This window comes from Triticum dicoccoides, chromosome 3A (genome assembly GCF_002162155.2).
Source record: "Triticum dicoccoides isolate Atlit2015 ecotype Zavitan chromosome 3A, WEW_v2.0, whole genome shotgun sequence".
NCBI classification, from domain to species: domain Eukaryota; kingdom Viridiplantae; phylum Streptophyta; class Magnoliopsida; order Poales; family Poaceae; genus Triticum; species Triticum dicoccoides.
In genome coordinates this window covers 475,408,980-475,431,266 of record NC_041384.1, presented here as the reverse complement: position 1 = coordinate 475,431,266, position 22,287 = coordinate 475,408,980, and the positions used below count along the sequence as shown (strand labels likewise).

The following is a 22,287-nucleotide window of genomic DNA, read 5'->3' as shown; positions in this document are numbered from 1 at the left end:
TTGCTGTCGTGCTCGCTGACTGTCCTCCATCCTGCATAGTATCAATCACCTTCATGTTGTCTGAGTTAATAATAAGACGATTACATCCCGCCCTTTGCGCTAGTGTTAGACCAAACTTAAGGGCTAAAGCTTCCGCCATCAACACATCCACGCAATAGTCAATCTTTCCAGTCCCTCTAGCAATAAATCTGCCTTTGTCATCTCTCAGGACCGCCCCCATTGTTCCCCTAAGCAGGTCATGGTCAAAAGAAGCATCAGTGTTAAGTTTCACAAAAGCTCTGGGGGGACAAGACCATCCTCCTTCGTAGAAGCCTTGGGGGACAATGCATTTATGAAGTTTGTGGTAAGGGCTAGAACCCCCATTGAAATCTGAAGTGCATTTTGAGTTTTCTCCTTGTGCACCAACTTCCGTCTTTCCCACCATAAATACCATGCTGAGACAGCAATCATCTCACGCACATTGTGGTAATCCATTATCCTCAAACCTTGGCCCGGAAGAAGTAGTAAGTACTTTAACACTGCCTCTCCAGAATGGTCAATCTCGCAAGCTTTATCAATAATATCATCCATCCCCAGCCTTTCCCAAACCCCATTTGCTTTACTACAACGGAAAAGCATATGCTTCGTATCTTCTAAGCCCTCGAAGCAAGTGGGACAAATGGGCGAGACCTTCATATGTCTATTAGCGAGCGTAACCCGGTGGGGGAGTGTTCCATATAGTGTACGCCATATAAAAAAAATAACTTTTGTCGGACAAGATAACTTCCATATCTTGTTTCAAATAGGGTTAACTGTGGTTCGTCCCATCCCATTAGAGTATTTTAATTTGCTGCCATACTGATGGTCCCACTCCACGGAATAAGCTGGTCGAACCGAGAACATACCATTTTTCGTATAACTCCAAGCAATGAAATCTGGCATATCATGTTGCGAGAGTGAAACTGAAAGAATCCGTTGTGCATCAATGGGCCACATAGTTTATCTGATTAGGTGTTCATCCCAATTGTTGGAGGCAGGATCAGTGAGATCATCTCCTCAGTTAACAGATGCCCCCCTTAGGCGTTATAATTTTTCTAGTGACACAATTTGAGATACATGCATCTTCTCAAATGTTAATTTTTTGTCCATTTCCCACTCATCAAATATGACCTCTTTTGTTAACCTTAAAGCCCAGTTTCACATGATCGGAGTTGTATCCCACACCATGTAGACTTTGATAAATAAACTTGGCTTTTATATCCCTTAAAGAAGCTAAAAAAAGATGCTAGGCATTTTGCAATATCCTTCTCCGATCCCACCCGCCGTCCTGAGCTGGTAGGGCTTGCGTCAACGCATAATAGTGTTCTTAAATTATGCATATCCTTCCGCGGCCGTGTTCCGACGCGGACATCGCCGGCATATGCACTTTCTGCACGACGGCCGTTTCGTCTTCATCGGAGTCGCTTCTATTTTTTACCTGATGATGAAGCGCCTTGACCGAAAATTGTCACACCCTAACGCGTTTTTTTGGACCTGAACTGCACCAAACAGACCAATGAAATGGAGTGAACACGGACGCGGACCGTGCTTGCAACTTGCAACAACACACGCACGACGTCTTCTCCCGGTAGTACTACACGCTGTATGTATAGTACGTATCAATCAAGCATATGATATCAAGGTATCAACCACCCCCAGAGCGTTTTGACCAATAATCAATAATCATCACGGTCGCGACATGCCTGTTACACCCTAGCACGCACACACACGGCATCACCTACCACCGTCTCCGGCAGAGAGAAAGAGGGAGAGAGTTTGACTAGGCCGAGCAGCAGCCGCCCGTGTTCACCGGGGTGACGTCGTCCTTGCCGCCGACGTCGATGGTCTTGCCCCTGGGCGGCGCGGCGGGGTCGTCGCCGATGTCGAGGGCCTTCTTGCTGACGACGCGGTAGATCTCGCCGAGCACCTCCGTGAAGGCGTCCTCCACGTTGGTGGCCTCCAGCGCGGACGTCTCCATGGAGAAGGTGCGGTGGCGCTCCGCGAAGGCCCTGGCCTCCTCGGGCGAGACGGCCCTGAGGTGGCGCAGGTCCGCCTTGTTCCCGACCAGCATCACCACGATGTTGGCGTCCGTGTGGTCGCGGAGCTCCGTCAGCCACCGCTCCGCGTTCTCGAACGTGATGTGGCGCGTCACATCGTACACCACGAGCGCGCCCACGGCGCCCCGGTAGTAGGCGCTGGTGATGGCCCGGTACCTACACACATAGAGAGAGCCGCGGGTGCGAGTGCAACGCACGCACGTACGTAAAGTGATTAGCCAACTTGGTACTGGTGTCAATGTGGAAATGCGGTTACACGCAACCAGAAAGATGCACATTGTATTGCTAATAAAGATACTCCTATTTCGAAGGACATCTGCAGTTCAGAGTGAGTTGTTTACAGATTGCTATTGAAATCACAAGCATGGCAACGGGAAAGGAGTCATCGCAAGTCCTTGGGTTAGTCATCAATTACTACGACCGATCGATCGATCGATCAAGCTGAACTAAACTGAATCGACGGCAAGCGGTGGGAGAAAGAAAGAGGTGGACAGGCAAAGCAGCAATATCTCATACAGGTGGCGGGCAAAAGAGAAGGAGCAGGAGGTGGAGAGTATTGGTACCTTTCTTGGCCGGCGGTGTCCCAGATCTGCGCCTTGACGAGCTTGCCGTCGACGCGGACGGTCTTGGTGGCGAACTCGACGCCGATGGTGGACCTGGTGTCGAGGCTGAACTCGTCCCTGGCGAAGCGCGACAGCAGGTTGGACTTGCCCACGCCGCTGTCCCCGATCAGCACCACCTTGAACAGGTAGTCGTACTCCTCCTCCGCGCGATACGCCACCGCCATCCCCCTCCCCTCCTGCTTCCTGCTGCTTCTGCGTCGCCGCCGCTGCTCGATCAACCGATGGTTTCCTAAGATTTGATCTCCTTCCCCTTCCCGCGCGCCTCTCCTCTCCTCTCCTATCCTCTCCTCTTGAGCTAAATAGAGGCACGATACAAAGGCAACGCGGTGCGGCGCGTCTCGCTTCTTTTCAGCTGGGTTGGTTCGCTTTGGGGAGAAGTGTCTCAGGTAAGGGAAGAAGGGGTCGCCGCGGATGGCGTTGGTTTCGTGGGGGGTGGTGGGGAGGTAGAGAAAGCCAAGCGAGAGATGATGACGACCATCGAGCCGCTCGTTGTCCCGGTCCTGGCTTCGTCTCCGTGACCGACCGGGCATGCATCTCTGTACATACATGTGTCAACGACTCTCATCTCGCAAAACGATATGTACAAAATTGAATTTGCGAATATAAGCATGTGCCAGGCTTGACTTGGCTTCATGTAGTAGTAGTAGCATTCTCTTTGCTTCTCCTTTCATTTTCGTGTGCTCATTTGGCAGTTGGCGCGACTGGCCTTCCTTCATCACGTTTTGTTACCTGGGGATGGGTGCAGAGATCCTTCAGGGAAGATTCTCTCAAGGCAAGTACGGCGCACAAGCTATAATATTAGGGGAAGAGTTCTAGGGCAAAACTATCTTTTACTTGTACGGTACAGCCACTAAGAAAACAAAAACACCATATGTCCCCTTATTAAATGATATGAAAACAATGGCAGAAAATACAAATATAATGCAATAAAATTAAGGCAAAGCCCATCATAAACACGAGCGAGTTCAGATTCGAGGTTTTGTTTCTCATGTTTCAACCAAACTGCACGACGGAGTTGAATAATCCATTATACAATACAGAACATTGTCGTCCAAAGCCATATGCTGAAAAACTCGTGCTCGGCTGGGCACTCTCAGATCAATCTCTCCAATAACAGAAACAATTATCAGTTCTCTTAAGATTAAATAATGTAAAAAAACACATGTTTCTGTTTGTTTTAGGGTAACCAACATATATACAGGGTAGTTTCTAGAGATGCCACTCTAAGAGTTACCTTCGGATCCACCATATGATACACTGTATGTCCAACTGAGTAATTTATAAACATTCTACATTTGAATAGAACGATCAATGTTATGTCTGTACAGTTTTTGGAAGCCGAGTTACTCCCAATCACAAGGTGAACAACAAATACAGGTAGCAGAATAGTCTACCGCTTCTTATGTACAAAATTGATCTGAATGTTTGTCGGAAGCAAATAACTGATAAAGATTAATCCTGTTTGTTATCAACTTCTTCTACCCGCAGACAAAGCTGTTGTCTTGCAGATGGGGCATAGGTTCTTTACCGTCAGCCACTGTTTTAAGCACACCGCATGGTATCTGTGGCCACAATCCAGGATTCCAACGCAGTCCTCAGCCTCGTACTCCTCCTGCAAGATACATCAAGTGACAGTTCTTTAGAACTAGGAACTGGGAATAGATTGGACGCCAGCGTGAAACTAGATTCTCCTCCTCCTGTCATGAACCAGGGCCCACGAGGATAAATATCGCCAGTTGGCAATGCTCATCTAGGAAAGGTATTTTTTTTGTTTATGAACTCCCCAGGCGGATGGCTAATCTCAGGAATGGTTATTTTTGATACGATGCAAACGGTGACACCAGATATATATACAATATGCCTCAGAATAGCCACCTCCATGGCGTCCTTCATTCTGCTTGGAGGAGAACCACCAAGCGTATAGCATTCCCTCACGCGAGGATTATGCTTCACCAACCAGCTAGTGCTTATTATCGGGCAAGGACACCAGAATTTTTACTAGAAGTAGAAGAGTTACACAAAGTTCGCGAAATGATCACAAGGGTTTATGCACTAAGAACAGGCAAGCCTTTTGGATTGGGAGGACAAACTAGATGGACGACAGAGTTTAGTACTTCCAGGTTGATCAATTCATCTCAATGTGTCCTCTTTATATTGAGGGCTAATAATCTAAACTATTGGCTGCAAGCCCAAAGCTAAGGGATATCTTATCACTAATGTTCAGGTAAACCATGGAGCAGCGGCTCCACCTTTGAATGCCATCAGATCTATCATAGCGATTCGTGTGCATGCATGACTATTTAAATGACCAGTTATAATCACTCACTGATCACAAAACTAAATAAATAAATCACTGTAAAAAACTTGATAAGTATGTACTCCCTCCATTCCAATAAATAAGGTGCACACGCATTTTAAAATTGAACTTTGACCATTAAAATTGAACTTTGACCATAAATTAGACCAACCAAATATGGGTTATACGTCACAAAAATTAAACAGTTGAATTTGTATTCAAAATAAGTTTTCAATGATATAATTTTGAAGTCATAAAAATATAGTGTATATTGGTATAATTTATGGTCAAAGTTGGATTTTGGAATGCATGCCCACCTTATTTAGAATGGAGGTGGTAGTGAACTAGCACATCACAGGGGGGGCATGCATGCTGCCATGTCACCACCCTGCAAAGTATAAATGTTCACACATAGGTGGAGCACTAAAAGAAGCCTCTCCTATCTTACCTCTAGTTGATTAATTACTAATTTAAATTTAAAATTTTTAATGATACAATTCTACTTAAAGAGATACTAAAGAGTTCATATCACTTGATTGGAACCATGGGCCTAGCACATGGGTGACCGATCCTCATGACATCGCCTTTCCAAATCCAATCAATATTTATGGCGAAGAAAAGCATGGGTGGCCATTTACCAACTACCACTCCTTAGTAACTTTGTTCTACATGATTATCACCATACATCGGTCCATCTGCTAATAGTAGTTTCCAGCTCAATTTACCAAGGAGTAATCCTAGAGAAATAAGTTATTTTATGTACATAAGCCAAAGGAAGTGGGAACACTATACTGTATAATAAGAAACAGAGTAACTTTGTTCTAGATGATCATCACCATGCATCGGCGCATTTGCTAATGCTAATTTCCAACTAAATTTACTAAGTAGTAATCCTAGAGAAAATAGGTTCTCTTATGGACAGAAAGCTGAAGGGATGTGGGTACACTGTACTGTCAAAATAAGCAACAAACATTTCTCAACATCAACACGACACTACTGCGCAGAGGTGGGTAATATGCTGTAGACGAGGTGGTCCTACAATACTGCACTAGCCATTGCTCGCTGTAGTATAAGTAGATGCATTATCAGTCATCGCATAAGCTATAGTCATTACTTTAGATCCATAAGTATTAAGTTTAGACCGTGCAGAACGCTAAGTTCAAGCGATCAAGTTCATTAAACATTCAATAGATGTGATGGTGGTTCAACACGAATTCGATGGCTGGTTGACAATTCATTAGTTTGGAACAGCTGAAATTTTACATGGCTAAGGCAAGGTAACAAACAATATAGTGAAAGGGAAGCACCTGGCATATTATGCAAGCCTCATTCTCTGTGGAAGGTTCAGATGACTGATTAGACACGCAGGTTGCTCCTGGCACATATAAGCTAGTCTTCAATTTATCTACAATGTGGCTTTTTGCCAGACCTGTATTGACGTCTCCAATGTGCTCTTCTAATGCTAAAAGCTCCTGTGATAGAAATAAAAGAATAGATCAGAAAAGATATACCGTGTGAGGTGAAGTCACAAAGGCTGAATGAGCTTTACGTACCTCATAGGTCATGCTGTCTATATCTAGACGCATATCTCTATGCTCATCTACTACATTTGACCCCTCATACAACCTCGAAAAATCCATGATTGCACCATGCTGCTGCAGGGCCAACAAATAGTTATATAACTACATGTATACCATTGACATCCTCAACGGAAACAAAAAAACAGGGACCTCAAGAGGTCTACACTATAACCAGTTTGCACGCCTGGACTTAGAAGTTAATACTATCTGTGACAATTGTAAGTTTGTCACAAGTGAAACGAGTCTGTCTGCACGGATGGATTTGAAATTAAGACCACTTCTGCTTAAAAAATCAGCCAAGAACCTAATCAATCGCATCAATTAAGGTTATCTCTGATCATGCAAGTAGTACTCAAGACATGGGTTCAGCTTCTGGTACACAGGGTCCATGAAAGAGATTGCTTACATAAGAAGGTACATGTAACTTTGCAAGGTGTGTATCACGCACATCACCAAGGAAAACATGGTAACATAAAACAAATAAATAGCGGCAGGAAGGACATGAGGTCAAATGCATGAGTATAATAGTCGTCTTCCTGTTGACCAGAAATAAAAATAACAAGAGGCAATTTCAAATGTGAGAAACATTGTATCCAAGCAAAAGCTTCAGTAGGCCCGAGGCATTCATACAACACAACAAGAATCAACTAATACAATTTCTTGAATCTAATAACCAACACATAGCTTAACACATTTCAATAAGAACTCCCCAAGAATATTAAGAGACTTAACAACAATGCAATGGATAACATTTCGAGAACAAGATAATTGCAAGGCTGGTCACTTCCAGTTCTACATTGAAGGACATCGGCCATTTAGAAATCGGTAAAAAGAATTCCAGTTTGTAAGATTCAAAATTCCATAACTTAGCACATAAAACACATTAAGGTATGAATGCACTAAAGCACAAGTCCAAGACATGCAAGACTCCTATAAAGTTCCCAACATTCCACAAAAAGGAAAAGAACACACCAGATGTATCATATTAGGCAAATGGTGATCCTAATAGTTATTGAGTTATTTGGTATTTGAATACCAGAAATTGTAAAATAAATAAATGAAGTGAGGTGCAGACTAACCAGAGGTGGCAAAATTCTTAAGTTCCTATGATTAACTGGGTTCACCAGGAACGGATGCTGTGGAGGCCCAAAAGACCGCTCAGAATTAGAGAAGAGACCTGGAGTTCTTGGACTCAAGTGGAACCGGTTACCAGAATGATTTACCCCACTATGCAAGATGCCATTATTGTGGCCTTGTTGGTAAGGGACTTGCACTCGTGTATGATCCAGTGGATTATGAGGTTGCATGCTATGCACAGCATGTTGATGAAAATAAGGTAAATGCCCTTGAGAAATGGTTGAAGGGCCATTCTGATATTCATGAAAGCCTCCATTCACTATTTCTGTGGCCCCTGAATGTGCAAATCTGCCTGCTGGAAGCAAGAGGTACCAATTATTTCCCCTGAACAAGCAAATCTGACAGCTAAAAGATAAATGCTATCAATTGTACTTCACTTCTATCACAATTTCATTTTGTAGGTGGGGCCATTTTTCTACTAAGCTTCTGACACTTAACATGTAAAGCTAAACTATTAGTTTAGCCATCAATGCACATTGCCAACAACTAAAAGAAGCATTGAACAATGATTCTTATCCTTAGAAAGTACAACTCTTTCCAAATCTGTTTTCATTATCAGTAGGAAACTCAGATCTGTTCTATTAGTTGCTTACGTACCTGGAACACTAGACATTGCATTGATGTATGACCACTGTGGTACTCCTTCCACAATTCCAGTTGCAGCCTGGGAAACCCAAGTAGTGCTGGCAGGTTGAAAGCACTGACTAGCATGACTTGATTGAAATGTATAGTTACCATGCTGTGCTGATTCTGGGTGAGCAGCCATCAAATTAAACCCATTTGATCCAGTAATGGAAGATCCTTCCACAGATGGCCAAGTGCTGTGGCTATGATATTCTGATGGGTTGAATGGTGTGACATTAGGAAAAACATTTGACTCAAAAGAAGGATCCCATGGCCTATGTGTAGGATTTTGAGATGTATGAGAGGATGAGCTTGAGCTTGCAGATCCATTAACAAAATGACAAGTTCCTGCCACTGCGGCATTTTTCCTTTTAATGAATCCTCTAGCAGTTTCGCTGACATTTTCATTTCTAGTACTTCCATCCATACTTCCTGAGACAACTTGGTTTAAAGGCAATCCAAAGCTCTGAGCATGAGAGACATATCTGTTCATAGATGTTGACATGCAAGGGTTGTACATATTTGATGGGAAGACAAAACCTGAATCAACGCCTAAATTTGGCGGAGAACTATGAACAGGCTGATGTGGATGATTCATGCTCATATTGTAGTAACCCTGTGTATCAGAAAGACCAGCATTCATAGCATTGCCTACAACTCTGACAGTATATTGACTGCCTTGGTCGGACAAATCATTCCCATTGTGAATTAAACTTTCAGAATGAACATGAGGATGCCCTCGCTCAGACTCGAGATCAATGACTTGGGGAGCGCATACCATTCGATATGCCATAACGCCAATTATTATCTGCCTTAGCTTCGATAAAGAACCACTGCAAGCTAAGTCAACAACTATGCTTTATCGTCACCTCTACCTGAAATCAAATTAGAAACCAACTGTTAGAATGAAGTGAATAGATCTACAGTGCACACTTAAAATTCGACATATATCAAATATGCGAAGCTTGGCAGTTTACATAGTAAGACATCCATATTTGTATGCTTGTGTGGTAACATAAAGGCAATGTTACAGAGAAACCAAGAGGATTGGTGCGAACGATTAGTAATGTTGCAAAAAACTTGAAGATAAACTAGCTAAGGTAATAGATCCGGACATTGCATCCCTAGAGTAGGCTTATATGTCAACAGCACAAGATTAAGTCAACGCATGGTGTGATTCACCACCACCACAACAACAATAACAACAAAGCCTTTCAGTCCCAAACCAGTTGGGGTAGGCTAGAGTTGAAACCCATAAGATATCAAAACCAAGTCATGGTTATGGCACGTGGATAGCTAACTTCCACGCATCCCTGTCCATGGCTAAATCTTTGGTGATAGTCAACACATGGTGTGATTCACCAGAGTTCGCATATTAAGTTATCCAACTTCTCTGGTGTAAGAAATATGTGTTTTAAGTGGGATTTGAATGTGAAGACATACAAACTTCGAAGTCAAATCATTAGTTATTGCTTGCAGCAACCCATTCCAATGAGCTGTATAGATTATATCCTACTGAAGTAACCAAGCGTGGCATAATGCATATGAATACATATCGCAATTATTCACAGTTGTTTAATTTGTCAGCTGATTTTTCAATCTGCCCTTTCATAAAGTATTTTTTCCTAATTCTGGCTGAAAACAATACATCATTAGAGTGGTAAAATCTGTTTAAATGTATATGCGGGTTGCCTAGCCCTTTCCATAAGTTCGGACTTTTTGGTTGCGTTGGCTAGTGCATGAAGCTTAACAAAATCATTTTCAACTGAAGAGCAATATTAAATGCAAATAAACCGATCAAAGTCACTGCCTTTGCTCCTTCAAAGTTACAATGAAAACAAAGTAATGATTTTAAAATGATAGGGAGGATCTGTAGTAACAAAGAACATAAGGAAATACATTGGTGGGGGTAATAACTAATAACCTTCTAATATCTACCAGTTCTGCTTGTGGTTCTCTACATTAGTCAGTATATGCGTATAACACTGTCAGCAGGTTGTCAACAAAATATGATTAGTAGGGACAGGCATCAATTTTATACTTCAGAACTTCTATTTTCATGACAATATGCAAATCGTATGCTTAATCTTGTGCCTACAGGCAGTGGTGGAGCTCGGCAAAAATAAAGGCCTTAGTACTAAGGAAATTGAATTTCATCTATTTCCAACTTCGAGCAATTGCAAGGCCAGTGGCGGAGCTTGGGCACTAATGAAATTGAATTGCATAAGTGTCTATTTCCCACTTCGAGCAATTGCAAGGCCAAAACTCAATGCAGAGGCTTATAAAATTCAAGGTCGTACATGATCCATGTTTGCCCTCACTAGACACTGCCCCTGGTTACAGGTCTAGAAAGGATAGTTTCTTTTGCAATTAGGAGTCCCATTTGACATGTTCACTCATTCTCCTGCTGGTTGAAGCAGTTTGTCATTGCCGAAGAGATTTACCAAAACAAAATCCTCAAAAAAAAAACTTATGTTCATAATTTTTTTTAAAGAAGATAATTTGTGTCAGTTAATGGTTTACTTTGAAAGAAAGGTTGATGAATAGCGTATAAGGTGAAACAAGGCAGGACATACAATCAGAAGATGGTCATCACTTTAAACAAGGGCAGAACTTGTTTCAATCATGTAGTTACTAAATACAAATAATCAAACTGAAGACTTCTTTGATTTTACACTTCCTTCAATTGTAAGTTTTTCACTAATGAAAAATACACAGAACGTAGTATGTAGTACGGAGACTTTTAACAAAATGGAAAATTATGATGAAGGGAGGTGTGTAATCTTACATTCAATGACCATACAACATAAGTTCTCCCATCTCAGCATAAGGGCAATGATACTTCTAATACACAAAAAGGGAAGATGAAGTTTGAACATTCGTAAAAAAGAAAGTGAAAAGTGTGCACGTGTCTCTTACATCCAATGATAATAGAGGCATAAGCTTTCACATCTCAGTCAAGGAATTCCTAAAGTTCTGGGTGGAACGGGAATTGCTATTGTAGTTCTTGAGGGATAATCACCAGATCAAAATGTTTCTGAATTCTATCTCAAACTCCTTTTTTCAAATAAAAAACATTGCATTTAAAAAAACAGAATCGGAGAATAGAAGTGGGAGAAATATGACAGAAATAAAACCGAGTTAAGACTAACCAACGGCTTGGCTTGGACAACCAAAAAAAGGCAAAAACTGAATGTTTCATGACAATGGTAAATAATGTAATCTGCATTAAGAAAACATCTACGAGCAACTAACACCGTATCCATAATCCATATAACAACCACCAGAATCATAATTACCACCAATTAACAAGAAAATTCATTTTCAACAAATATTCTCCAACTGTCGAAAACCTGTTGCCATATACCTAAGGCTATATCATCAGCACTACCAGAGCAGACCACAAATCCAAAAAAAGGCAACAATATAATCCTACTATACCATGCGTATACAAAATCAATCCCCCAATCTACTTCCACACTGACCAAAAGTAATCAGAAATCCAAACACCCAACCAAACAACTACCAACCTCGCAAAAAGTTTGCAGGTGCAACATCCCAAACTCCATTAATGACTCAACCACACAAAAGAACACTGGTAAATATTCCTGTTTATCAACATAATCATGACTCCATCATTTCTCAGCAAAATTCTCTGCATTCACCACATGCACATGCAGCTCCAATAAAAAATATCAAGAAATTGCACACTAAGAAGTGCATCATATAGTTTCACCTAAAAATAACAGATGCACCCTTTAGCATCCCGACGCCCACCAACCACCCCCTTCCCCCAAACCAAACACGAGCAGATAAAGCAGAAATATTAGGCAAATCAAAAAAATTCTAAAGTGTAGCCACTAACCATAGACGAGAAAATCATCCACAATAGCGAGCAAAAATTGACCGAATAACTATGCACTCTTAAACTCTCACGGGCGCACCATCACCATACTACTACTAACAAAAATTGCGAGCTGTGCCGTACGGAACACTCAAATTGCACACGCTCTCGAATCCAATTCCTTCTCCCAGCTCCCAGCTCCCACTCACGCCACCGCAGCCATCCAGATGCTTTAGCGCCCACCTAACGCAATCCTGCCCGAATAATCGGGTGAAAACCCGGCGGGTAATGCGGGAATTCGCAGATCGTCACCTCATGGAGCACGCGATCCGATCGGCGAAGCGGGGGAGGTGGGCCGGCCGGCGGAATCTGGTGTCGGTCGCCTCGCCTCAGGAATCGCGCGCACGGAGGAGAGGAGCGATCGCCCACCGCGGTGGGACGAGCGGGGGCGATCGTCGGGAGGGGGCGGAAGGGGATCGGGCGGAGGAACTCGCACGGGGAGGGAGGGAAGGGTATTTATAAGCACGAGAAGCTTTTTTTAGAGAGAGAGGAGGAGGAGGTCAGAAGGATGAGAGAGATGGGGAAGAGGAAGAGGAGGAGAAGGAGGAGGAGGCTCTCGTTCTATCAAAAAAGAAATTAGCACAAGGGACATATGATTTGTGCTTTTTTGTCCTTTCTCGCTTCTTGTTTAGGTTTTTTTTGTTTCGTATGAGAGAGAAATGGAATGAAGTGCGACTCTCGTTTATCTTCGCAACCTTATGTGAAATGTCTATGCAAAAATTCAACAGATAGAAGGTGTTGGTTGGCTGTTCTGAGGAATAATTCTCTATGAACGAGAGATTGCAGACAATTTATCACTGGCTTCAATGCTTTTTTTGAGCAACTATGGCGACAAGAGGCGTGTTTGAGTCCAAGCAATGGTGCAAGGGGATGTAAAGCAACGGGTGGTGGATGGAGCGGATATGGAGAGATTGTCAATGAGGAGATGGTCGACTCGCTAGCGATCGGGAATGCAATTGATAATACATTTAAACCAGGGATGAGACAGATCCTTTCTAATAAATTAAGGTACGACGGGTTGTCGTGTGAGGCTAAGATCAAGACGAGACATGAACACCATTTGCCGCAGTGGGTGTTTGACGATATCAACTCCTGGCTTTGATCCTTTTTTGGGCCGGCAAGGATAAAATCAATGGGGGACAGTGTCTTGTAGCCTGGAACACCATTTGCCGCCCCTATTGCCACGGGGGATTGGAGGTCAAGAATCTCAAGCTGCAAGCGCTCACCCTTCGGGTACGTTGGGAATGGCTCAGGCGAACGGATGATGAGCGACCATGGCAGGGTCTGAAGATCGTGCCTGATAAAGAGTCCAGGGAGGTGTTCGACAGCCTAGTATCCATCTCGGTCGGCGATGGTAAGAAAATTCTCTTCTGGCATGATCGTTGGATCAACGGGCGTGCGGTGGCTGACATAGCCCCATCCATCCTGGCAATTGTGCCAACTCGCACCCAAAACATGTGTACGGTGTATCAGGCCTTGGGGAGCAGAAGATGGGAGAGGGATGTCTCGGAGGAGCTAAACTTCACTGTGCATATGCAGTTGTACCTCCTCCAACAGGCAATTTCCCTCGTCGATAGGGAGGAGGGGCGGCCAGATATCTTCACATGGTCGTCCGACAGGTCGGGAGCATATTCGGCGAACTCCACCTACAAAAGTTTGTGCTTGGGCCTCACTTATTCCCAGTCGGCTCCCCTCATTTGGAAGACTTGGGCACCATTGAAGTGCAAGATCTTCATCTGGTTGGCCTCTTAGTACAGAGTATGGACCTCGGACCACCGGACACGGCATGGATTGCAAGACGAGACTTCTCCCTGTTTCACTTGTCTCCAAGACGAGGGCAAAGTGGACCACATCCTAATACAATGCACGTATGCTAGAGAGGTGTGGCATCTGGTCTTGGGTCACTTTAGGTTGAACATCGCTCCCCCGTCAGTACTCTCCACCCAATACAATGGTGGGAGGAGGCTAGAAACGCCCTCCCAAGGGCTGAGAGGAAAGGCTTCGACTCCTTGTTCATGATGACGACCTAGGCTGTTTGGAAGCGGAGGAATGCTTGGGTATTTGACAGGGTAATGTTGGGCAGCGCAGTAATTTCAAAAATTTCCTACGCACACGCAAGATCCATCTAGGTGATGCATCGCAATGAGAGGGGAAGAGTATGTCTACGTACCCTCATAGACCGAAAGCGGAAGCGTTATGAAACGCGGTTGATGTAGTCGAACGTCTTCGTGATCCAATCGATCAAGTACCAAACGCACGGCACCTCCGCGATCTGCACACGTTCAGCTCGGTGACATCCCTCGTACTCTTGATCCAGTTGAGGCCGAGGGAGAGTTTCCTCAGCACGAGGCGTGATGACGGTGATGATGAAGTTACCGACGCAGGGCTTTGCCTAGGCACTACAACGATATGACTGAGGTGAAATTTTGTGGAGGGGGGCACCGCACACGGCTAAACAATCAACTTGTGTGTATATGGGGTGCCCCCATCCCCCGTATATAAAGGGGGAGGAGAGGGCCGGCCTAGGAGGAGGCGCGCCCACGGCGGGGCAATCCTACTACAAGTAGGTTTGCCCCCGCCCTCTCCTTTCCTATTCCTACTAGGAGAAGGAGGAAGGAGAAGGAGAGGATAAGGAAAGGGGGGGGGGGGCGGCCCCCCGAACCCTAAACCAATTCGGTTTGGGCCTAGGGAGGCGCGCCCCACCACTTGCGTGCTGCCCTCTTTCTCCACTAGGGCCCATTAAGGCCCATTGACTCCCGAGGGGTGGTTTCCAGTAACCTCCCGGTACTTCGGAAAATGCCCGAACTCATCCGGAACCATTCCAGTGTCCAAACATAGCCTTCCAATATATCGATCTTTATGTCTCGACCATTTCGAGACTCCTCGTCATGTCCGTGATCACATCCGGGACTCCGAACTACCTTCGTACATCAAAACACATAATACTGATCGTCGTCGAACATTAAGCGTGCGGACCCTACGGGTTCAAGAACTATGTAGACATGACCGAGACTCACTTCCGGTCAATAACCAATAGCGGAACCTGGATTCTCATATTGGTTCCTACATATTCTACGAAGATCTTTATCGGTCAAACTGCATAACAACATACGTTGTTCCCTTTGTCATTGGTATGTTACTTGCCCGAGATTCGATCGTCGGTATCTCAATACCTAGTTCAATCTCGTTACCGGCAAGTCTCTTTACTCGTTCCGTAATGCATCATCCCGCAATGAACTCATTAGTCACATTGCTTGCAAGGCTTATAGTGATGTGCATTACCGAGGAGGGCCCAGAGATACCTCTTCGATACACGGAGTGACAAATCCTAATCTTGATCTATGCCAACTCAACAAACACCATCGGAGACACATGTAGAGCATCTTTATAGTCACCCAGTTACGTTGTGACGTTTGATAGCACACTAAGTGTTCCTTCGGTATTCAGGAGTTGCATAATCTCATAGTCATAGGAACATGTATAATTTATGGAGAAAGCAATAGCAATAAACTAAACGATCATAGTGCTAAGCTAATGGATGGGTCAAGTCAATCACATCATTCTCTAATGATGTGATCCCGTTCATCAAATGACGACTCTTGTCCATGGCTAGGAAACTTAACCATCTTTGTTTAACGAGCTAGTCTAGTAGAGGCATACTAGTAACACTCTGTTTGTCTATGTATTCACACATGTATTAAGTTTCCGGTTAATACAATTCTAGCATGAATAATAAACATTTATCATGATATAAGGAAATATAAATAACAACTTTATTATTCCCTTTAGGGCATATTTCCTTCGGGTAAATTAGCAGCTGCAGCCTCTGCAATTGAAGGCGCAAATCATGATGAAACTAAGGAATGGAGGGTCGCTGGAGTAGGAGGTCTTAATCGTCTAGCGAGAGAGTAGCTTTAGGTTTTTGTAGGTGTGGGTGCTGGTGTTTGATCGAAACCTGTTCACAACCTCTTTGATTTTCTTGTAAATTGCTTTGCTCCCTTCTATAAAAAGATGGTACGCTATTGACATACTCTCGAAAAAAAAGACGAGACACAAATTGGACCGAGATCGTCAACTGAGGCGATGATATTCGAAGTACACTACATATGTCAAATGGAGGAGGTGCTCTAAGTACATTACATATGTCACAAGCAAATGTTGTTGCTTGTTCTTGAAAAGAGGTGGTAGTCCCTCCGATCCAAAAAAAATTATCCTGGTTTCGTTCAGCTTTAGTTCAAATTTGAACTTACGACATGGCACTTTCTTTCATTAGATGGAGTATTATTTTTCTGTGTGAACACTCTATTACTTTTGCATCCAGTCATACGACTATTAAGATGGGTCAAAGACAATGGATGGTTGTCGTACATCATATGCTGACAGGGAACAATCTTATTTCTAATAAAAACATTAACTTTTGTTTAGGAAATAGACTTTTTTAATTTCCTACACACTACTTCGTTGCAAAAGTGTTAATAACAAATGTATACAAAATCATTAGTGTTGATTGGTTGTCTGCTTAGTGTGCAGTTTGGTAAATAGTTTCACACCTACTAATTGTGGTAGGAATTTAGGTGGCATAGCTCATAATGGATATATTATTAAACCTTTAGGGTTTGCTTCAAAGGTGCCCAGCCTATACACTTGCATGGTATTTTTTAACTCTCGCCCTTGTTTCATAAAATGGTCCAATAATAGAGTTGGTATTTGTTGGTTGTAATATGTCAAGCCCCATTTGATTAGTGGTTGTCTATCATTATAGACATATAGTACATTATCACTTCTTTTTCTCTTTTCCACCTTTTAGTGGATTGAATAATGAGAACAAAGTGTTTTATGCTACCTTGGCACTTATTTAAAAAGGGTGAGGTGCACAACACAAGCGAGTCTTTAGCGGTTGCTAGGTTGATTTGATAATGTTTACCTTATATTGTCTTCATAGAGGCAAAAAATAATTACATTACAACATTCTAAACATACTGCATGTATTATTCATGGGTGGGATATGGGTATCTCGTTATCTTTGTATTGAAACTTGTGGTCTTATCTCTCCGATGACCATGCGTTAGTGGCCCCTACGTGGCTTGGTGCGGATTTGTGTGTGCGTACTACCAACTAGGTGCAACCAACTTATGAATGCTTGGCGTGATTGCCCTTTGGAGGTTCGTGTGTGCGCGGAGGCATCTTGAACAGTTGGGTGGTGACCTAGGGAAGAAGTGGTGTGGATGTATGTTGTGGCATAGTCGTGGTAGTCGATGATGAAAATGTTATCAGTTGTGGGTGCATTTCTCCTCATTAGAGGCATTGCCAATGAGTTTGTTTCAACCCCTCGACCATGGCCGTCGCATTTGAGTAGCCAGTGCGGTATCCCCTTCCCTTGACATTTGGTATGATGGTGATATATACTGCCCTAGGAGAAAGCCATGCTTGGATAATGGTTGGTGTGACAACGGCAATGTCTGTTATTCCTCTTCCCGAAGGCACTTTCTAAAAACTCTAGGTGGATGATATGCCTGATGGTGGAGGTCGACATGGGGATGGAGATAGCGGCTTGGTGACAGGGGAGGTGCTTGTAGTGGATGAGCAACATCTAGTTTTGGCATGATTGTTTTAGGCAAATTTTAACTGAATAGTTTCCCGACTGTTAGGATTTTACATGTTTGTCTTCTAATTAATCAACACATCCCCGGAGGTTGATTTTTGGACTAGTTTTTCTTACAAACACGTCCGTTCACTTCTTCATATTATGAAATATTGAGAATACACTACTCTCTTGAATGAGGTATAGTATGGGAGGCGGCCACTGAATAGGCAACTTAACTACATGAATATTGCATCATTTTCCATTTATATCTCCAAGAAAGAAAATTGGGTTGTGTTAAAGAACCGCCCTGCATTTTCGCCTTCCTAGCTGGCCCCTCTCACCCCTCTCTTGCATGCATACAACAATACATAAGCATGATATGAGCAAAGACACTTTCGATTTCGTATTTTATAGAAGTTTTATCTCCTAAATTGTTATCTCGGTTGATGATCTGCCTTCATCATTGGGTTTTTTTTTGCGACGAGATCTTCGAAAGTACATTCCATGTTGACATGTTTCGACAACTTTTTTTCCGTTGGCACTTGTCGGATTACTCCCACCTACTTGCCATGTTATTAGTCACCCAATTGTCAGATTAAACTAACTTGGTTGCCATTGAACATCGATATATACACCACTAAAGATTGGTTCATGGTACTTGTGTTGGTTGATGCATTTTCTTACTTATTATTAACACCTGGATACCCGTCTCCCTAGCTCTACATACTCCCTCCGTTCCGATGAATAAGCCGTACTTCATTTCGTTAAGACAAGACTTTGACCAACAATTACTCTTTTAGTATTTGATTTATGTGATACAAAATCGCAATCACAACAAAGTACTTTTAAATATGAATCTGTATTTATAGAGTAACTATTGGTCAAATGCATGTCTTAACGAAATAAAATACATCTTACTTTTAGGAATGGAGGTAGTAAAATTGCACTCTTTAAGAACATACAAAATTGTTGTTTCGTAATGACGATAAACAAAATATGATAGCTGGTAATGACAAAAAAAATTGTTGAAACATATCAACATCTTGTTTCGAAGTCCTCGTCGAGCCAAATCCACTGGGAAAGATGGGACACTATTTGGATTAACAGCTTGTGAGGTAAATTATATTAAAATTCAAAAAAAACATGAGGTAGGAGATTCTTGCATGCATGTAAATTCCATTTAAAGAACTTCGTTGTTAAATTGCCATTGGGTAAATTGGTAGAAGAGTTAGAATGCCTGAATTCCCCCCACAAAAATGCCCAGAATTAAGCCGTCCGTGCTCATCTTCTTTATAGAACTATAAGTATACCCCCCTAAATAGACGTCGTCCTCTACGTGCGAGGTTAACAAGAGAAATGTTTAGAGTGATGAAATTCAGAAATCGGCCGGCCTTGGTGTGCCATAGTGGCACATGGCCGTCGATCAAGAGAGAGAAACCGTGGCGTCGCAGGGAACGAACGACCCAGTCTAGGTGGAATCCACCCTAGAGAAGAGAATATCCTCAGCATCGACAGCCTGTCTTATATGATACCACCGATAGCAAGGGCATTCCAATCAAACAGAAGGGAACCAAAGTGCAACCAGCACCGTTCGCACCACTTCCAGGCAGCAAAGTTAGAACAGCCAGCGTCAGAAAAATGGGAAACAACTATAGTACGATTAAGTTCGAAGTAGCTAAAACGTAAGTTTCCGGCAGCACACTAGTGACAATTTCAAAGTCTCAGGGTGAAGTCACCTAAATTACAGGAACAGAAAAGCAAATCAAGCATAGTAGCAACTACAGAACGAAAACCAATATATAGAAGAACAGCACAGGACACACCCAGACGACAGTGGTCACCCTTACTTCGCCTCCCTCTCACGATTCCACTGTTCGATCTTGGCCCTGCGCTCCTCGCTGTTCTCCCTCACAGGGCTTCTTGCACGCCTCGGAGGGCTGCCTCCATACCTACGCCTTCCTCCATCGTCGTGCCTTTCATGCCTGCTGCTCCCACCCCTCCGTCCACCGCCGCCACCACCGCGACGGAAATCATCACGGCCACGATAGTCATCACGGTCACGACGCTCTCTCCTATGGTGTGGGCTTGGGCTGCGGCTCCTTCCTCGTTGCGATCTCCTGTAGCGCCCAAAGAGTTTCTTCCTGAGATCCTTACCTATCTGTTTCACATGCATGAAATTGCAGTGCCCACCACGAGTGCAGGTGTTCTCCTCATACTGCCTGCAGGTCGCTTCACGGAAGTCCGTCACAGGAGAGAAGTCAACAATTATTAGGCGACCAGAGTAAAAGCGTCCCTGAAGGGCGGTATGAGCTGCTGCTGCCTGATCTTCCTCTCTGAACTGGACATACACATTGCCTATCATGTGATCAGAAAGGTTGTCACAGACGTTGAGGGTCTCAATCTCACCAAACTTGCTCAGTTCCTCAAAGATATCCTCATAAAAATCTTCAAAATGCTCCTGCATCTTGCGGGGATCTATCGGCTGGCCTTGAGCATCAACCCCAGGGGTAATCATATCAGGGCGCTGATACATGTTCATGAGCACAATAGTAGGTGATATGGTTGGCCTGTTATGGATGCGAGAGCAGCGATCGCCATGACGACAAGCTCCAATCTTGAAGTAAAATGGACAGTTGACCCTGTCTTTCTCTGTACCAAATATTGAAGCCAAGTGTTCCGCCATTGTTTGATATCAGTCAAGCTGACCACAAGCCTGCAAAGTCAAATGTTTAGTGCACAATCATCAAAACACATGTTAGCAGTGCTCCAGTATGCATAAGGCTCTTAGTCTTTAAAAGAGTAGCACCTTGCATAATCAGCATTTAAATTAACGTCTAAGTGTTTCATAGATTGCTGACCTAAAACTAATTAAACTATAATTTGTTTCAAAACTTATATGGAGTAAAAGTAGACGCGTAACAGCGATCAAAATTTGTGATGTTGCAAGAGCTGCTAGTTGATGCAAGAAAAACAGAAGGGAAAATTGTATATGCCAGATTCTAACCCATGTAATTCTCACCAAAGGAAAATGCCTTGCGCACAACTAGTGTTAAACAGGTGCTATCTATTTCACAAACTGTGTTTCAGATTTTTCCAAGTGGATGAAGCTATAATAGCACGCCGTACTTTTATTTACTATCTTTAACATTACAGATTGGCAACCAGTAACTTGAAGGACTTCAATTGAGCATTAAGGTTAATTTCTAAGGAGGAGCAGCTAGGGCCTGCAGTACAAAGCATAACACTAATCCATACTGTGTCTTATGACCTAACTCAAAACAGTTAATATTGAAACATGCAGGATATAGAAAATAAATCATATACAGGGTTACAGTGTTTTTCGAATGAAGCCATTATTTGGCCTAAAATCCGAACTGCATTCGGATAGTAAAAAGCAAAGAACGAAACCCTGCAACTGCATAAACAAGGTAAAATTTCAAACCAAGATGCTTAGTGCCTCAGTCCCTGCAACTGCAAAAGAGCCCACAAAACCAAAAGGCACAAACAAAGCAACTTTTTGTGTCGCACATGAATACTTCCTTCTCAGGTAGGCCATGCTATATCCGTCCAAAAAGAATTCTATTTCGTCCATTTAAAAACCTAATCTGCACACCATTTTAGATCATTAAATCGGGGGAAAAAGGTCCAGGAAATATACTACTATCCAGAATAGTACAAAGATGTGGAGCACTTAGAAATATGTATAATAATTACAGGAGCACTTAGAAATATGTACATGCTTAACCCAGAAAGGAGCAAAAAAATGTATATATAAATAACATAATTTGCTGTCATGCTGGGTGAAAATTCTAGTCTCGCATTTCAGAGACTATCACATCCATTAAGTGCCACATATATGAAACGAGCTACAAGATTGGTCCAGTAGTTGGATTCTCAGAGAATTTATTTGAAACTTTGCAAGTTTTTTTACTAATAATACAATAAAATTAGTCATGACCAAATGATAAGCTTCGACATAAAATGATTATGTGATTGAGAAGTTATCTCTTACAGCACCTTGGTGTGCAAGACAGCGCGAGCTGCCAGTACAAAAGAAGCGACACCTCCCAGACAGCTACTGGGCAAGGTTTGTGTGCAAAGCAAAATTATGGCTGTTATCACTAGCAACACAATTGATACATACTGTACTAGTTGCATATCCAGCCATCGAATTTCTGTGTTGCAAATAAAATAAAATTGATGAGGGGTGGTTCCACCCGCTCGATTTTTCTACCCCACGATTGCACCACCAGACGCAAAGGTATTATCATACCCCCAGCTACATACGCAAAACGAGCGCCTACAACGAGATGAAAATTGAACGGGGTGGCTCGGCACGCGGATTCGCGAGGTCGGGACAAGATCCTCTACACGGATCTAATTATTCCTACTTCCCCGAGTCCAAAATCGAGAGTAGGAATCGGCAGATTCACGGGGTCGAATCGAAAAGAGGTCGCGTCGAGA

At 43.1% G+C, this 22,287-nt stretch overlaps 3 protein-coding genes across 7 annotated transcripts; all 3 read right to left on the bottom strand.

Moving 5' to 3' along the window:
• Window positions 1-267: 267 nt before the first annotated feature.
• Window positions 268-3,196, bottom strand: LOC119268637 (ras-related protein RABA1f-like). Of its 2 annotated transcripts, XM_037550308.1 has the most exons (4): window positions 2,639-3,196; window positions 1,829-2,231; window positions 1,457-1,512; window positions 268-601 (listed from the first exon to the last, which is right to left on the bottom strand). In XM_037550308.1, the coding sequence occupies exons 1-4, from the start codon at window positions 2,860-2,862 to the stop codon at window positions 268-270; spliced, it is 1,017 nt and encodes a 338-aa protein (XP_037406205.1). In that variant the 5' UTR covers window positions 2,863-3,196. The 2 variants fall into 2 exon arrangements, with proteins under 2 accessions (XP_037406205.1, XP_037406206.1); XM_037550309.1 differs by lacking the exons at window positions 268-601; window positions 1,457-1,512 and having other exon boundaries at window positions 1,623-2,231; window positions 2,639-3,183.
• A 651-nt stretch (window positions 3,197-3,847) lies between these two features.
• On the bottom strand, window positions 3,848-12,768 carry LOC119268636 (probable E3 ubiquitin-protein ligase ZFP1). 4 transcript variants are annotated; one of them, XM_037550306.1, is made up of 6 exons: window positions 12,492-12,768; window positions 8,309-9,210; window positions 7,654-8,006; window positions 6,548-6,646; window positions 6,302-6,466; window positions 3,848-4,310 (listed from the first exon to the last, which is right to left on the bottom strand). In XM_037550306.1, the coding sequence occupies exons 2-6, from the start codon at window positions 9,126-9,128 to the stop codon at window positions 4,167-4,169; spliced, it is 1,581 nt and encodes a 526-aa protein (XP_037406203.1). In that variant the 5' UTR covers window positions 9,129-9,210; window positions 12,492-12,768; the 3' UTR covers window positions 3,848-4,166. The 4 variants fall into 4 exon arrangements, with proteins under 4 accessions (XP_037406203.1, XP_037406200.1, XP_037406204.1 ...); XM_037550303.1 differs by having other exon boundaries at window positions 6,548-6,649; window positions 12,492-12,767; XM_037550307.1 differs by having other exon boundaries at window positions 7,654-8,003; window positions 12,492-12,766.
• Window positions 12,769-19,453: 6,685 nt separating this feature from the next.
• On the bottom strand, window positions 19,454-22,260 carry LOC119268635 (splicing factor U2af small subunit B-like). Its single transcript, XM_037550302.1, has 2 exons — window positions 21,352-22,260; window positions 19,454-20,536 (listed from the first exon to the last, which is right to left on the bottom strand). Exon 2 carries the CDS (start codon window positions 20,504-20,506, stop codon window positions 19,667-19,669), a length of 840 nt encoding a protein of 279 aa, XP_037406199.1. The 5' UTR covers window positions 20,507-20,536; window positions 21,352-22,260; the 3' UTR covers window positions 19,454-19,666.
• Between the last annotated feature and the right edge of the window lie 27 nt (window positions 22,261-22,287).

Coding starts and splice junctions, on each gene's coding strand:
- LOC119268637 (XM_037550308.1), bottom strand. CDS start 2,862: ATGGCGGTGGCGTATCGCGCGGAGGAGGAGTACGACTACCTGTTCAAG. Junction 1,513..1,828: donor GCAAGGACGACGTCACCCCG/GTGAACACGGGC, acceptor GGTGCAGTTCAG/GTCCAAAAAAACGCGTTAGG. Junction 602..1,456: donor TCAAGGCGCTTCATCATCAG/GTAAAAAATAGA, acceptor TTTCCGTTGTAG/TAAAGCAAATGGGGTTTGGG.
- LOC119268636 (XM_037550303.1), bottom strand. CDS start 9,128: ATGGCATATCGAATGGTATGCGCTCCCCAAGTCATTGATCTCGAGTCT. Junction 6,467..6,547: donor TAGACAGCATGACCTATGAG/GTACGTAAAGCT, acceptor TTTCTATCACAG/GAGCTTTTAGCATTAGAAGA. Junction 4,311..6,301: donor AGGCTTGCATAATATGCCAG/GTGCTTCCCTTT, acceptor TGTATCTTGCAG/GAGGAGTACGAGGCTGAGGA.
- LOC119268635 (XM_037550302.1), bottom strand. CDS start 20,506: ATGGCGGAACACTTGGCTTCAATATTTGGTACAGAGAAAGACAGGGTC.